General features: G+C 41.1%; 1 protein-coding gene across 2 annotated transcripts in view; it reads right to left on the reverse strand.

The window, feature by feature from the left end:
* spata20 (spermatogenesis associated 20) overlaps positions 1-18061 on the reverse strand; it is a 41919-nt gene that overhangs the window by 9017 nt on the left and 14841 nt on the right. For both annotated transcript variants that reach the window (XM_051417976.1, XM_051417977.1), the window contains exons 13-15: positions 16815-17023; positions 10425-10624; positions 7846-7926 (exon numbers count right to left, since the gene is read on the reverse strand). In XM_051417976.1, the coding sequence (XP_051273936.1) occupies positions 7846-7926; positions 10425-10624; positions 16815-17023 (490 nt within the window). The remainder of the gene's footprint in view (positions 1-7845; positions 7927-10424; positions 10625-16814; positions 17024-18061) is intronic.

The following is an 18061-nucleotide window of genomic DNA, read 5'->3' on the forward strand; positions in this document are numbered from 1 at the left end:
GCGGAGATGTGGATAAGCATGGAGCGTCAAGAACGGCCGCGGCAGACGTACAGACAAGATACAACCACGGGGAGAGGATTATATCTTCAACAACACCGTTAAAGCTGTCCACTCTCTGCTGGATCCTGAGTGTACACACACCTCCCCCATAGCTTTATGGTGGAATTACCAGATAGAAGGATGATGAGAAAAAAAAAAATCACTCAATGTAGGGATATATAAAATTTCAGATTAACAAGTCTAGGAAGAACAGAGTGAGATAAATGTTAGAGTCGCTGTGAAAGTGAATTTGAAAGCGTGATGGCGTGCAGAACAGAGATAGATAGAGATAGAGAAAAAGCAGGAGATGGAGGATGAGTGGCTATCAGAATGCATTACAATCTGCTTGGGAAGCACTTTCCTGCAACAGGAACCATCTGGGACCTTTCCCACAGCTGTCAATCAACCTGGGTTCTGCGATCTGACTGGTTATTGGGCTTAGCAGGTCATTTACAGCGAACAGGAGAATCAATTCCTAGAACACAATGCTACGTATGGACACACACACACACACACACACACACACACACACACACACACACACACACACACACACACACACACACACACACACACACACACACACACACACACACACACACACACACACACACACACACACACACACACACACCCCTTTGATGACAGAACAGATGGATTGTGATGGAGGCGAGAAAGGAGTGGAGGGGTAACGAGGCAGCAGACTGAAGTGACGGAGGTGAAAGGTCATGGAGGAGCACTGTGAGACTGCCTGGCTCTAATCCTCCTCTGCACTGCGTTGTTACCAGTGCTAGTTAGCTTCCTACTAGGCTCTCTATCTCCGCCTGTCTCCTTCCTTACACCCCTCTGCTCGCCCTCCCCGTCACCCTGCTAACTCTTCATCACGTCTCTGAGGTCTTATTAGGGATTCGCGGCCGTTTTCTTCCACTGGCGCTTTCAAAAAGGACCCTCCCTCCTCTTAAAGGCTGTGCACCCCCCTTCCTTCTCCTGTTCTATATGTCCTATACCCCCATCTGTCCTGTTCTCTCCCTCCTCGCTAGGGAATGTGATCAGGAAAGGAATAAAGGGGGAACTTGTCTACTTACACATCCCTTTAGGAATTCCTCCGTCTTGTTTGTTAAATCCTACAAAATCCCTGTAATACCTTCTGTTCTTTCACTAACACGGGCATCTTGTGGTCCTCCTTAACACTTGCCACAGACATCTTCCCCTTTCCCCACCACATCCACTCAATTTCCTCACTTAAGTGGCCTCCAGAGAGGGCCAGCAAAACTACTTGCTATCTGTGACTGTTTGACTCTAATAAGACAAGAAGACTTACTTTGATAGTTTTTTGGGGGGCAAAAGCACAGTTGAGATTGATTAATAAGCAGCGCCGACAAGAGGCATTCAGGCTAACAACAATGGGAATTCACAATGGGAATTATAGTCCTTGTAAAACATTATTCAACTCATAAAAAAGGACCACACACGTAAATCTTGCACTGACAGGATTTCATACTTTGAATCACTGTCAACGCTTCCGCCAAGAGGCTTTGTTGCTTTATTGCCAGAACAACCTTGAGAACACAGACAAATGTGTTCTATCGATGTAAATCATCATGTGTGGTGCTGGGTGGTTTCCATTTTGTGTAAATGTGTTCCATAAAGTGCCAATAGAAAAAAAGAGAAGGAGAAAAGGTTTGTGAATTTAAATGTTATTTTGCAGGAGTGGAGTGATTTCTGTGGCTGTTCATTGAAATTGGAAAAGATCAACCACCATGCAATCGAAGTCAAAATACAGCTGCTTATTTTTACTGCAGATATCATTAACAGCTGCAGGGTTTTCAGTTCTGTTTAATCCCTTTCATTAAAAATGTTTGCAATAATAAGAAGAATAATAATAAAGCTGTTCCAATCTGTCTGTTAGGGTCAGAGTTAGATGCTATATTTATGTACGTCTGCGCATAATCTGGTGCTACAGAGTACTTCTGATGCTAATCTCCACAGACGAGGAACTAAGTGTCAATCTCTTACAAGCCTTTACTTACGCAGGGAGAAAATGGTTGTGATTAAGATGCGCCAGGCTGATTTAGAGAGTGGTTACTGAATGGCTGTTGTTTTGGAAAGGCAGGACTGTAATTAGCCCACAACTGAAAATATTGATGGGAGCTGTAGTTAATGACTGGAAAATGAATCTCAGTATTTTTTAAATATGACTTTTAACACTTCTAATAACTCACTGGAGCAGCCTTGCCAGCTAACGTGACTCAACACATAGAGGACAGTCGGTAAAGGTTTCTCATATGTAATGCATCATCAGCCAGACAAAACGCCAAAAACGTGAAGTCAATAATAATCTGTTGTTTCTCTTTGCTACCTAATATAATAATATGGAAAATCTAACAGCACGTTGCAATATTCACTTCTTGCTTGGACTTGGTCATGAGCATTCATTTGTTTGGCCATAAAAAACTCAGTTTCTTTCTCACTGTCTTGCTGCCATTTTCCCAGCATACATCTTGACTTGTCATAGTAGAAAAAGCACGGTTGTTAATAATAACATTACTGATGGCTCTATTCTATTCAAATGTCCCCAGTAAGCCATGACAGGGAGCCAGCATGAACAATACCAGGACCATGATGCTGCAGCAGATAAATGGAATTCTGCCATCATCATTTACTCCTGGGATTTAAATATCTTTTGTAAAAAAGTTCTAATTAGGGGACCAAAGTATAAAAAGGGCTATGAGTCCTACACTGTCATCCAATATGGATGTTAACACCTTCAAATGCATTTATTTAACACCTTTAATAGTAAAAGACAGCCCTTTATCCTTGTAATCATGGTATCATATAGCCAAAACTATAAAAAACATATCACTGCCCTAATATTTTCTGACGGTTATGTAGTTAATTGCTGTTTACATTTCTAACTGGGGAGAAAAACACACAACCCCCCAACACACAACCACACACACACACACACACACACACACACACACACACACACACACACACACACACACACACACACACACACACACACACACACACACACACACACACACACACACACACACACACACACACAGGAAGTCCCCTAAAGAATGATTGCTGGACATTATTACTGCCTCTCTAGTCGTGTTCCTCTCACAATCAACAAACCTCGACACAGCTCTAATGAAGCTATATCTCTGTGTAATAGAAAAATTAACCAGAATTTATTGCAGCAATTACAATCAAGAGCGATGTTTCAGTATGACTGTTCGGGTCGTAATTGATTCCAACAAGGAAAAAGTGCAGCACAACGTGTGTGTGTGTGTGTGTGTGTGTGTGTGTGTGTGTGTGTGTGTTTAGATTAGTATGATTTGGGCTCTGAGCATCTCTTTCAGCACAATTAGAGCACGCTGGCCTCGAACCAGGAAAACAGGCAAGGAGTAATTGGGTTTAAATTAGACATGTTCTCTGTTCATAGCTACCTAATGTAACGTGGAGAACTCACTCGCTCACTCTTCCTTCTGCCTCTTCGGCTTATCTCATTTAAACATCCCTCCAGCTCTTCCTACCCTTAGTACTTACAGAATTCAGCCTTTTGACTTCATCATAGACTTATATCTTTCTCACACTGATTCTCCACCAGTCTAATTGGTTTTCTACCAATTCATTTTTCCATTATCTAATCTGGATTTTTAGTACCATTTTGGTTATTTCCAGGAATAAATAGCAAAGTAAATCAAATCTTTTTGTGAATAAAATAAGAAGATGGTGTAAAATTCCAATCACAATTTTCAAAAAGCCCTAGGTGCAGCCTTCAAATAACTTGTTTTGATCTTCGGTCAAAAACCCAAAAAGCAAAACCTCCAATTTAAGAATCTTGAAGCAGCTAATGTCTGGCATTTATGTTTGAAAAACCACTTAAAACTATCAACCAAACTCTAAACACGACCCCACCCGGGATTTGCATTAAATAGCCCAGACCTTAACTGTATGCAAATGAGGAGCAGCCAGTGTGATGGCCCATCTCTCGAAGCGCACCGCAGCGCTACCAGAATGCATTGCAAGGCTACTTACATACACTTACTTACAATGAACGGGAAGCGTGGAAATGACTGATCAGACACATACCATAAGGAATGTGTGCATGTGTGTCAGAGTATGTTTGCCAGTTGCATCTGTTGCTATGGTGGTACATGTTTGTGGACATACGGTATGTGTGCTGCGTGTGTGTGTCGCAGCTGTTGCAGGCAGTGGTGCTATTCCTCTGGGAGGGTCGTGTCGCATCCCCAAGAAAGAGTGTGTGTGGGTGTGTGTATGTGTGTGTGTGTGTGTGTGTGTTTAGTGTGCTGGATCATCACATCTTAGCCCGGCCAAGATAGTTTCTACTGCCACTAATGGCCAGCTGTTCTCACAACATCTGGATATGCATGCACACACACACACACTCTCCCACCTCGGTCTCATTTACTCCTTTCTCATCTCCCTCTCCATCTCACTCTGCGGCTCAATGAAGGCTCATTAGAACTAAATTGGGATCTGTCATGTCACTCTGCCAGGCCGGTGAGAAGTGCCTTTTTTTTTTTTTTTTGGTCTGGCTTCTGCACACCCAGACCCACACACATACATAAAGTGTATACTGTATACACACACAAACAAAGCACTCTAAGAAAACAGTCTAAGAAAATAAGACTGAATGACATATTCTGATAAAAAATAACTGTTTTAGTAATAGAGAACTGCTGCTTCCCATTTGGGAGTGCCACTGACTCTTGTTCTAGTTTAACTGTGTATCTCTCATTTAGTATCTTACTGGTCCCAGTGGTAATGACCAGTGTGTTGCTCTGGTCAGCATCTTCTCTTTTCTCATCCTGAGGTCTTTAAAACTCCATTCCTCTCGTGTCCTCAGCTCTACCATTACTGCACTCATTAACAGACACAGGCCAACACCTTTATTAGCTTGAATTTGATGCATAAAATAGCTAATTGGATTATGTTAATTTGACTGAAGAAGACTTCGCAAGGGTGCTGACCTGCAAATACTTGGCTGTACAAGGTAGGTAACGGCAGGTTTATCTTTAATCTTTGCACCAAAAACCCAACTGAAAAATAAACCTGCATTAACATTCTGAAACAGCTAAGTCCCTTTCCAACCTGTGATGTTTTTTTAAGACTTACAAACTCCTACAACAGCTGCCCATCAGAGCATCCTGTGTAATTAACCCGACAGTAAGAAGGCTCAGCATGTGACTGGTCCTGGCTGGGTGTGACAGTACATAACGTACATCCCCCTTAATAATAGATCCATCCCGATAGTGGCTCTGTCTGGGCTCTGTCTCTCTGAGGGGATCTGGAATGGCCTGATGTTACTGCAGCCACTGCCTGATACTGTACAACTCATCTATATTTCAATAGGGCCCTGTTGAGTGTGTATGTGTGTGTCTGTGTGTGAATGAGAAACCGAGAGATGGGAGTGTGTCACTGGACAATCACTGCTTTAATTCACTGATCTAATTTTGGTTAGGGGCTGGTCGAATAAACAGAATTCAGTGAGTAGTTTTACACAATCAGAATGGCGAGGCTGTGTGTCTGTTTGTTTTGAGCTTTAGTCATTCAACCAGTAAGTAAAGCTTCGTTAAACAACTCCGTGTAAAACAGTGAAAAGAGAAGCAAAACATAAAACATAAAACATTGACAAATCTAGTTTACTCCGGAAACAGCTATCATCCTCATCCTCACTTCATGTACAGAACTGTCGCTAAAAGACGCCAAAAGTTCAAATCTCAGTAACACTGGGCATGTTTTGCTTTTGTGTTGCTACTTTTTGTAAATTGGAACGTGGGTGCGTTTTTGCTTAAAAATCATTCCCTCTGCAGTATTAATCAGGATAGTCCCAGAGATTATGGATAAGGAATCAGCAATACATAAAACAATGCAAGTTGTAGACAAAAAATTTGAATGTTATCAAAATCACATAACAGGTGGAACAATGGGAAAAATCTAAATATGTTAAAAATGAATACAGGTGAGTTTGTTATACAGTAGCCGTCTGACAGTCAAAGTCTACTAGAATATTATCAAACTAGAAGGGCACTCAGAGTGCAGAGCTGTTGTGCCTGCAGGTACCGCTGGTAGAGAGAGGGACAGCTGGTTTGGACGGCTGCCATCTCAGCCAGTAGCTACGTTTACCAGAATCTGCCAAAAGTTAAGATACGTGACACACTAAGATAAACGGTTAGACTACATACAGACAGCTTCAGCTTGTTCCTAACGAGCTCAACAAACGCGCTGTGGTTGCAACAACAACATGTGTAGGAGCTGAGTCAAACAGAGCAGAGGACAGAGAAGCTAGCGCGACCATCACCTCATTTTTTATGGGTCTGCATGATTCCTGTGGGTCACATTTTCAGGTCGGACAATCAGGATTTACATCCCTGATTTATTTCTTATGTCTTACATACCTGCTGCATGTGTTTCTACAGTGATGTTTGAGGTGGCTGTTATGTTTTGCTGTATGTTTAGTTGCGGCACATTATTCACTTGAATTACGATGGGTTTGTGCATGCACAAGTATTCAGTTCATTTTGCCATAGGAACGTTAAAAATAATTAGTGTATTCTGCCCTGTGATTCACATCTACAAAACAAAAAAACTTTATGGGTTATTTCTTGGCCCATGCTACATCCTTCCACCACAGCTCATGAAAACAAAAAACAAGGCACCAAAAACACAAGATCCTTGCCGGAGGTAACAAGCTTGTTTACCATATAAAAACCAAACATTAAAAATATAATTAGGGTTCCATCCACATGAACAAGAATGGCATTAAAGGAATAACTCAACATTTCAGGAAATGAGCTTATTTAGCTTTTTTTTGCCGAGAGTTATATGGAAAGGTTGATACCACTCTGATATAAATAAATGATGAATATGAAGTTGCTTAGCTTAGCACAGAGATTGGAAACTGCTGGAAATGGCTAGCCTGGCTCTGTCTACCAGCACCTCTAAGGAATTAATGGCGCAAAAACTAGTATAAAAGCAAGTGTAAAAACGTCAAGTTGTGAATCTATGGGACATGCAGGACTGTTTCTTGGCCGGGAGTGTGCTACCAGTCTTTATGCTAAGCTAAGCTGAGCCTGCTGGCACTATCTTTATTCTTACTGGACAGATATGAGAGCGGTATCGTTCTTCTCATCTAACTCTAAAGCTAAATAAGGGTGAAATGTCGAATTATTCCTTTAACCTACAAGCTCTTGCTGATGAGAACAAATGAATTCTCTTAAAGTAATGCTGAAATGTCTGAAAAACGTGGCCATAGGGAACATAAATATGACAGCCTTAGCTATCCATACTGAATGTCAGTCTGACTCAGACTGACAGCTGTCCAAATCATAACAAACAGCCTGAGTCAAGGCTGGCAGTAAAGGTTCTCACACAAACACACACTGAGATTCTCTAAGATTTAGACCCACTCGGCATCTAGACATTAGAAAAGGGCTTTAAGGTAAAAGGTAAGAGATAGCTGGGAAGTGAATACACTGTGGAGAGGAGAGGAGCTCAGGCTGACCTTTAAAGAACCACACTTAAACCAGCCAACACCCGAGGCACTATTGTAGGTTGCTCCCACTCTGCATCTGTGTGTGTGTGTGTTTTTGTGCGTGCATGTTTCAAAGGTTACTGTGAATCCGCTTCCACTATAAAAAGTTACTGATGTAAATCAATGGACGTCTATGGGCTGCAACTTCATGTTTGTTTTTTAGGGTTGCTTTGGGGACTGAAGACACGTACGTTTGTCGAGATGATGCATCACCCTTTCACACACGCACTTACCTTATGTGGTAGGAAGAGGGAGTTGATTGTGGCTAGAAGACTTGCGGTGTCCGGGGCATCCCTCTGGCCACAGATCACGATCTAAAAATAAAAATTGGAGGACGGTGAGAGGAGGGAAAATATGAAGGAAAGGGAAGAAGGGAGAGGACAGAGAGATAACAAGATGAAAGAGTGTGAATAGAGTGGAATAAGAGGGGAAAGGTGACACATGATAGGAGGGGAGAGGAGGAAGAAGTGATAGAGGTCAGTACTGTATTTGTAGCAGTAACAAGGGAGGCAGGTGTTTTCTCTGGGACCGCCTCACCCTGCCTCGCCCCTGAGCTCGTTACCCTCGCCCTGCAGCCTTGACTCATCCTCCGCAGGTCGTACATGACCGACAGGAGGCTAACTATCCCCCGTCTCTCTCTGCTTCTAGTCCTCTCCCCATCTCATTCTCTGCTCCTTTGATTGTACAGCACATGCCTTCATGCTGAAAGTTTTCTCAGAGTGGCCGAGAAACTTCGGGGCAAGTCCTGCTGTGCTTTGCTAGTATGCTGGTTTGAGGCTATCTGAGGGTGTTAATATTTCAAAACCGATTATATAACCGAGGCTGAACAGCTCAAATAACCCATTAAATGCATGACGGCTGTTAAAAAACAGGGAAAAAACGATCTTGAGAGGTAGTGTGTCTAGGGATTAAGTGCGCATGTATGCAGAGAGCTGAGATAGAGCTACTGTCCTCAGATGACCTAACTCAGTTCAGCTGAGGTAAAAATTATGTATCACACATCTTGTTTAAAAAGGAGAGACCTCGGCAAGTTGAGGTTTCTCCAAACAGGGTCTGAATCATGGTGCTTTGAGTTATAGTATCAGAGTGAGTTAAGATTTTATTGGTGGAGATGTAGCAACCAAACATACATTATAAATTAGTGATGGATGATCTGGCATTTTGAGGTGATGCCTGCACTCGTAAGGCCGATAAACAAACTCACATCTGATGGCGGCTTTTTCAGTGTGGCTGGTGAAGTTTTGGGAAGGAGGTGAAAAGATTATTTTTAAGCGCTGTATTATAACTTTTTTTATCATCGTCTTTTCTAAATGTTAACATGTTTCTCCCAACCCAACCCAAATGACAGCAAATCTAATCTAAAACCGTTGCTGGCAAGCATTTATATTATGTTATAATGTACAGAATAATACAGTTGAATGATGTTGCTTCTGACATACTGTACCCCACTCTCCTTAAATAATTAAATAAAATAGTAATAAAAAATAAAAATGCCATAAAAAACTAATTGTTATTAGCTAGCATAACCTATATAAAAGAAAGTAATGTGCATGGAAGAATGGAATTATATATGATGTTTCTTTGTTTTGATATCTGCATTGTATATGTGCTCTCTAAATATCAGCATCAGCCATTAAAAACACATTGGTTGACCACTATTATAAGTCATATAAAGTGAACAATGTTATCAAAGCTTAAAAACCTGTCAAGTTTCACAATTGCAGAATGTGACCTCTATAGCCTCCTAATAAGTAAAAAACCACTAAATCTTAAGTAAAAACATTCTCACTGTTCACAAGTTAGTTGAATGTTATAGCATCGCCATCTGCCTGATTTCTTCTTCTCAGTAGTAAAGGACATTTTAAACCTACATTATGTTCCATTCCATCTGCTATGAACCATATAGGAATATAGGTAGAAAAAAACTAAAAATAGCAATAATAATATCTAACACTGTCAGTTGAACAGACAATTTTCCTTTTATTGGTCAGACAAAAAAAAAACATTTTAAGCTATGACTTTAGACTCTGGTTAAGTTGTGACTGCTGTTTGTGACCATTCTGACACTTTATAGCTCAAGGGAATTATTTGCTTAATCCTACATTAACCAACTAATTCCTCCGTTATCATCAATACTGAAAAATGCTGACATATGAAAGCATTACTTACTGAAAATATTGAATGGTCTTACTGTTAAAGCGACAAAGTTCTCTGTGGCACTGTGACCTGCTGAAGCAGTCTAGTTTACTTGCACTGATGCATTTTTCTCTTCAGAGCACGGTTATTAACAGCGAGTCAGCAAAGCCCATACGGGGATGTTCATTGTTCCACCAGTCTCTTCCTCAGCTTTAGTTGTGTTGCTCTGTATTGTTTGGCTCAGCTCTTGTTGGTAAATGTAACGTCTATTGTGCTCGCACAATTTGTCAGGCAAGTGGAAACACTTGCTTTCAGTAGGCGGACATGAAAACGAGTTTAGGCTAACAGCCAGGTAAATACACCCACTCCCCAAGCTGAGCTAGCCTTCAGGGCTCACCACGGAAAGCCAGACCTTTCGTTTGATCCTTGTATCCATGTACCTCGGAGCAGAATCTTCAACGTGTGTTAACAGAGATAAAAAGTGCTAGTAGGTGCCAACATTCCGTACATAGTGGCACATCACTCTGCGACATGCTCTCTAAATGTCTGCATAATTAGAAGCAAAGTTTTAAGTTATATCCCACCTACCCATTAAAATACTCAACACAATTGGAAAGAGTTTATCTGGTAACTAAACAAACATGTACCCATCAGTTCATGTGAGTATGTGATTAACCTGTTTGAGTGTGTAGTGCTGGGCCATAAGAGTCCGGACCATTTCCGGCAGTGCTATGGGGACCCTTGTCAGCCGGTCGGTGAAAGCTGCCAGCAGCTGTTGGGACCTCTGGAGCCACTCCTGTCTTCCAGTGTAGTGGGACAGACGCAGGAGATTGGACGCCGACACTGAGTTACCACTGGGCTCGGCTCCGTCCTGATCTGAGAGACACACAGAAAGATACACAACATTTTTACATGTTTTCAATAGTTATAGTCTCAGGCTGGTAGTATACTGTTTCAAAAAGCAACTTCACTACACAGGGTAGTAGTCATATGACCAATAATAATCAGGCAGAATGATAGCACAGAGTCAAAGAGAAGATGCGTGTGTTAAACAGGATGGGTGCACAACGGATATTATGTCTCTACTATTACATTAGACATACATCTTGTAACAAATGTGATGCGTCTGGTCCAAAACAGACTTTCTGTTACAATTTGTCAAACTGCCAGGAAAGATGGCAAGCCACAGACTCCATACCTTCCCTATGACTTCCTGCAGTACGCAATGTCCCAGTGTGTGGCGTGATGTGATGGGACTAACAGATGACCTCATGACCTGGCCCTGTTAAGGGATTGGTCCTTATCTCTTATCAGTGTCCAATGAGAGCCTGGAGGTGATCTTCCCATAACCCATGACCTCGCTAAGTCTGCTTCTCAGCAATGCTCTGATGCCTGCGTCTATGAATGTCTGAGAAAAACACTATTGAATTGCTTTTCAGTCAAACTGTGATTTTGGGTTAAAATTTACAAAGAGCAAAGATAACGCTTCACACAAACAAAACTCTACTGTACACATACAATATTTTTTATGACAAGCACGGATTTACAGTCACATATAGATGCACATGGTGCATGCATGACTGAACTGCAGAAATAATTTCATTTTATCTTGCAGTATGTTTCAGCTCTCCCAGAGCCCCATGGCAAAGAAGCCTCAATACACACACACACACACACACACACACTTACTGTAAACACACACAGAGGTTGAGCGAGCGAGCCTGTCCGCTTTCAACATTTCATAAATCTCTCTTCTTAAAGAGCCCCGTGGAAGGAGGTCACATACAAACATAACTGCGACAAAACTGCTCCCAAACACACACACCTACACACACACACATGCAAAAAGAGCCATGACAAAACAGATTCATGAAAGTCACACAAAGCAATGACAAAATAACTCAGAATCACACACACACACACCTACACACCTACACACACACCTACACACCTACACACACACACACACACACACACACCCACACACACACACACACACACACACACACACACACACACACACACACACACACACACACACACACACACACACACACACACACACACACACACAGAAGGATCCATGACACAAAAATAACACACATACACCTACACAGTTTGTTTTGGGGGGATTTCTGCCCTGAAATGTATTATCGGGAAAATGCCATTTCTTTTAAGTCTGTTATCTCGAAATCACAAGTTAATCATTTTGTTACCAAGCTAACAAAGCTTAATTTATCTCATTAGCACAAGAAAATAAAAGCCTGATTTCTCGAGATGACAAGATAATTATGCTAAAGAAACACTATATCACTTTCAAAATTGATCTCTGTACTGTTCACACTACACAACTATCAGTCTTATAATCGAGGGTCTTGACCGCCTGTGAAGTTGCAGTTGTGCCTGTCTTCTTCTTAAATGACGAGGACTGATCTGAATGTTATCTCCAACAGACATAAATTTCACAATGTATTTATTTGATTATTTATTTCATAATGTTAGAATTATGGTAAATGGTGAATTTAAATTTGATGAGTGATTGACTTTTTGGGTTGAATAACACAGCTGATATATCCTTTTAACCTTTATCTGGGAACACATCTAAATGCATTTCAGCCACAAGACAGAGCAAATATTTGAATAAAGCCAGCTGATTCTTTTGAAGAAAAGTAAAATACGTTGAAAAACAGATACTGTATATCATTTGAACCTTACTCTGCCAAAACAAGTACACAGGGGAGTCTGGCATGGCAGTAAAATGTAGAGTGGCAGTGTGGCGGGGTAATCCGTCTTGCAGTGACAGGCTATGCTGCTGGGACAGGCGTCCACACTGCAGAGGCTGTAGCGTCACTAATGGGCTTCAGCCCTACACGGTGCCGCCGCCATAATGGCACAGTCAATCCTCTCAGATGAGAAACCTCTCACGCGTCAGCTCCGATACACACACAGATGCAGGTGTGACGGCGTGCAGGCACAGGCACTCCTGCGCACACACACCATCATCTCTGATCTGTCAACAGTTCTAAACAAGAATAACTATTAGCTTTTCCCCTGTTCCCCCGCCCATCTGTGCTATCTTTCTCCTGTCTGAACTATTTGCACCAAGCTAATCTGTCACAGGCACATGAGTTAGTGTGAGTTTGATTGTGTGTGTCGTTATTTTTTAGGTTCAAAAAATTCAGAGCTGTGGCATCTGGAACATTAAAACTGACAATCTTACAGATAGCATTCTGAGTTTAGAGTTAGTTTTCTTTCTTAAGCAGAGGTAAATATTAACACATGAACATGTGTTTCAAGCTTGCCAGTCTGAAGCTGACCTGTTTCACAGCAGCCATTTTGACATGAAACAGTAGGGTACATATTAAGGTTTTGTTCCATTCAGGTTAAACAGAGTCAGGGTGCTGCCACTGTGCATGTTGGCTCAATGGAAAGGCTCTGCTACACTAAATGGGACAGGACCTTAATTAGCATCACTCGTAACACCTGTGATTACTCTATTTCATGTTAAAATGGCTGCTGTGAAAAAGGTCTATTGCGTACTCAACAGAGGAGATTCACATGATTTTAGTTAAGATGTGAAGTAAATTTTGGGTTATAACTACTATATGGATTGATGCAGCAATAGTGGAAAAGTGGATAGGACAGATTTCTTCCATTTTCCTAGACCTATGACACAGAAAACCCACAATAAAAAAAAACAAAGCAAAAAAAAAAAAAAATACATGTGTATCCTGTAAAGCAAAGAAAAAAGAAACTGTAAAATCCATCAGGGAGGGAAAAGACCGGCCTACTGGCAGCACTAATGTATTATAACAAAGATATTACACTAAGTATAGATGACAAGAGAACAAGAATATAAATACAAATGGGAGAAGTAAGCTGATAAAATTAATGGTCGCTGTCAGACAGAGTATCTCGAGAGCAAAAACAAAAAGAACCAGGCAACCAACTGGATCCAGACTGGAAACTTTGGTCTGACAGATCAAAGGCAAATGTCTGCATGTCTACAAGGTGTCAGCTTCTCTGAACTGCCAGCGGCCATCAGTTGGAGTTGTGGACTGGCAGCTGAAGAAGAGCTGCCGTGGACTTCAAGGTCAGACCCATTTATATTTATATCACATCAATCTTTTGGTCCCAAAACACTCCTTTAGGCAGGCACTGTGAGGTAATGCAGCATCGCAACATTAAACTACATACTGAATAAAATATGCAGTTATTTGTAAATATTGTTGGTATATATTGCAGTAGTTATACAATAGTTATGTTATTTTCATTGTTTTGCAGATTTTAGCCTGTAACTGATATTGGTGCATCTGTTAACTGATAAGTGACTGCAGTACAGAAATACCTTTACGTTTTAGATATAATTTAGAAACTGACTAGTTTAGTTTTTGACACTATAATGCTTCAAAAATCCAGTATCCAGCAGGCTCCAGTGTAAAAAGCAAGAGCAACAGTCTGCAGCCATGCTAGCAGTTCTGTGAAGCTAAATGCTAATGTCAGCGTGCTAAAATGCTCACTATGACAATGCTAACATGTTGATGTTTAGCAGGTATAATGTTTGCCATGTTAGTTCATGTTCATCCTAGTTTAGTGTGTTAGCATACTAACATGTGCTTATTAGCACTAAACACGAAGTACAGCTAAGGCTGACAGGAATGTAATTCGTTTTACTGGTATTTAATCATAAAGCAAAGGTCAGTGCATTACCAAAGTCAGTAGAATTCTCTGGGGATCATCAATGTCTGTATTTCATGGCAATCCATCCAATAGAGATATTTCAGTCTGGACCATAGTGGTGGACCAGTGTTCAAATATCTAATGTTTCTGTTTACATGACGTGATTACGAATGACACAAGTGGCTTCTTTCAACACACACTTTTGTAAAAAAATAATGTTAAGAAACATATCCAAAATTAAACAGCAATATAAAATAAAAAAGATATGCTTTTTTGCAGGAAGCATATCAAAAACTGAAAAAATATTCTACATACTGCTAATTAACATACGCCGATTATTATAACAAAGTTGAATAGTTTAGTCTTCAAACGTCCCACTGTTATTACAACGAGATTCAAATTTTTGTTATATATTATGCCAGTGGTTTACCTTATTGCGGATATAAGTCAAGCAATGAGGACAACAAATGACATAAAGAAGTAAAGTGCAGCAAAAAAAACAGGGAGAGATCCAGGGTGAATCAAGATGTAAGTGAGATGAGAAGTGGCAGAGGCAGAAAGAGGAATTCAGATTCTCACTATACATTGTCCGTGCTGTTTCAATCTGTCAAAAGAAGATGGACTCAGAGACTGAATGGAGACAGATTTGACAGGTCTGGTGATCAAAGTAGCTGAAGAATCAGGGCATCAGTCTTCGAGTGCTTTCACGGCGGAGAAGTTCAACTTGAGTGAGAGACGGTTGCACTTCACTGGAGGTAGATAGAGGAGGTCAATATTTCTCTGCTCTCGTCTTTTATCCTCTACCTATTCATCCATCCATCCAACTATCCTTGCCTACCTCCTCTCCTGTGGTTCAAGAGTACCAAACAGGCAGAGCAGCAGAAGCTTCCATCATGTTAAGCTCTAGATCAATCGATAAGGTGAAAGATATAGGCAGGAGAGAAAGAGACGGATGATGGATGAATGATTACACCCATTCATTAACATTCCAGTGACAAAAAAAAGAAACAGCCATACCTTCATGATTTTTTTTGTTCATTCAAATCATTGTGATCAAACTGTGTTAATGTGTTGATATTACTAACTGCCTGCAGCGTGTGGAGGCCTCAAACAGTTTTCTTTTTTTTCAGCTGCCCAAGCTATCCATCCTTCAACTTGTCTAAGCCACAGAGGTATGCTGCAGTAGAACTATTAATCCTTCACCTGTCCATCAATTCTTCCCCTGCAAATCTATTAGAGCCACAGCCAGCAGCAGTAGCATCAATACTTTATTTATTTTCTACAACTGGATGGTAACGCTGGTCTGCTGGTCCAACACTTTGGTCCAGACTGAAATATCCCAACAGCTATTGGAACAAAACAATTTCATCCAGATGTTCATGTTCTCCAACGGATGAAGCCTAGTGACATTAGTGATCCCTTGATTTTTCCTCTCGCATCACCACCAGCTTGATTTGCTGTTTTGAGACACACTATTGGATGGATTGCCAAAGAATTTGGTGCAGACATTCACGTCCTACACAGGATAGATAGGAATCACTTTGGTGATCCCTTAACCTTCCTTCTAGAACCATCAAGTGAACATTTTAATTAAACAATTTGACTGAAGCCCTACATAACTATTCATATTCCCATTAGCCTAAACTGTACTTTGTGTCGAGTGCTAATTCGTGAATATCAGCATGTTCACGTGCATGTACTAAAGTCAGATATGAAGTGGTAAATATTATACTTCCTAACATCTGCATTTTAGCATTGGTAATGTAACCATCAGGTGTGAACCTACCGTGATGTCACCCATTGGTTTGTGGAGTATCGTTATGAAGCCTCGAGTTTGACATTATGGCCGTCGACATGTTTTATAGCCAGCAGCAAAAGCTGCTCCTGCTGGCCATTAGAAAGAATGCAAGTTTAAGACATTTCCACATTGGCTTCACTTCACAAACCCTGAAGATTGGTCTACTAATTTATGCACTGTCAATGTGAACATATTAGCATGGTCGACTTTAGCATTTAGCTCAAAGTACAGTTCTGCACAAGTACAGCCTTATAGAGTCTCTAACATGGCTATAGACTCTTTGTCTTGTTTATATGAGGATTATGACCTTACAGATCACAGTGATGTGACACTATCATATCACATTAAATATCAAAAATAATTTTTTCATTTCCCATTTTAATGCTCCAAAAATAAGCAGTTATTAGTTTTGTTTTGTTTTGTTCATTTTCCGATGTTGGATTCTATATTAAATATGAAAAGAACGAATGATACATGGATTCCATTGGCTCATACAAGGCCCACTTTCAATACTGTGTGAAAAGTTTGTTTCAAGATCTAGACTGGTGATATCCATCACCATTCATATATCAATGTATCCACCCTCACCCTCTTTGAGTTGCAGCAGTACAGTGTTGTCACTGGGGTCGCTGCTGAAGTAGCCTCCACCCTGGTCATCCAAGAACAGCTCGTCCTGCCTGAGCTGCAGCTCCTCGGCCCACTGCAACCACTCCGTCTGCAGCGTGGCTTCGTACAGGTCCAGCAAGCCGCATATGATGAAGGCATAGTCATCCAGGAAGCCAGAGATAGGGGGAGATCTGAGGAATACAGCGGGAGAAGAAAGATGAAAAAAAAAGAAGAGAGAAGCAGAAGTAGAGCGAGAATGAGGACAGTTTTCATTAAGAATTCATTGACGGATCAGTGTGAGAAGTGTTGAGATGGGTTACTGTTGGTGAACTAGTTCAGCTTCTTCTTGGGTTTTTTTCTCATGTTATATATACCAAATGCTTGTTTATAATGTCTGAAGAAGATCAAGCAATGGTTTCTATCAAGACAGTACAGAAACCCAGAAGAACTGGCTTGAAAGACTATAAAAAGCCTGAAGGAATTATTTGTGACAGAACAGGGCTACGTTATGATACACTTCTGAGTGTAATCTCTCCCTAAAGCATTTTTCTCTATATGAAATTATTAATCTGCTTTCTCTGTGCTCGTCATACTGTAGAAGACATCAGAGTCATGTATGCATGCACACACAACTGTGTACACACAGTCTTTGTTCCGAGTGAAACAGGACAGTACTTAAACAAATCCGTTGATAGTTGGACCACCCTCTAGCATCAGTGTGCCACCTCTCCCCTCACCTGTCTCTCCATCTATGTCCTGTCAGGTAACTTTTACACCATCTAAAATTTTAATCCCAGAACATCTTTTCATTCACACTTTAGTTCACCTCCTGTCTTCTCTACATGTGGAGTTTTTGTTTATACTAATCTGACTCACTTTTACAACCTCTCTGTTCTCCGTCATTGGTTTTTACTGGATTTATTGTTCAGTCACATCTACACCCCAAGAACAAAACCTGTCTGGGCTGCCACACAGCAGGCCCCCCACCTCCATTTCCCACAATGACACCCAATCTGGGTGAGTGCAGGGAGATGGACGGTGACAGGAAGCCAGATAGTGCTGCCTCAGGCGAGGCAGGTGGCTGGTGGTCAAGAGGCTGAAAACAGGAGGATTCTTTGGAGGAGATGAAGTGCATGAGGACTTTGAGAGGTCATAGCGAGGTAAGTATTCATATCTAGGCCTATCTTTCCCAGACAGACAGACGGAAGTTGACTCATGAGTCGAAAGGA

The sequence above is a fragment of the Dicentrarchus labrax genome, unplaced genomic scaffold (assembly GCF_905237075.1).
Source record: "Dicentrarchus labrax unplaced genomic scaffold, dlabrax2021, whole genome shotgun sequence".
NCBI lineage: Eukaryota > Metazoa > Chordata > Actinopteri > Moronidae > Dicentrarchus > Dicentrarchus labrax.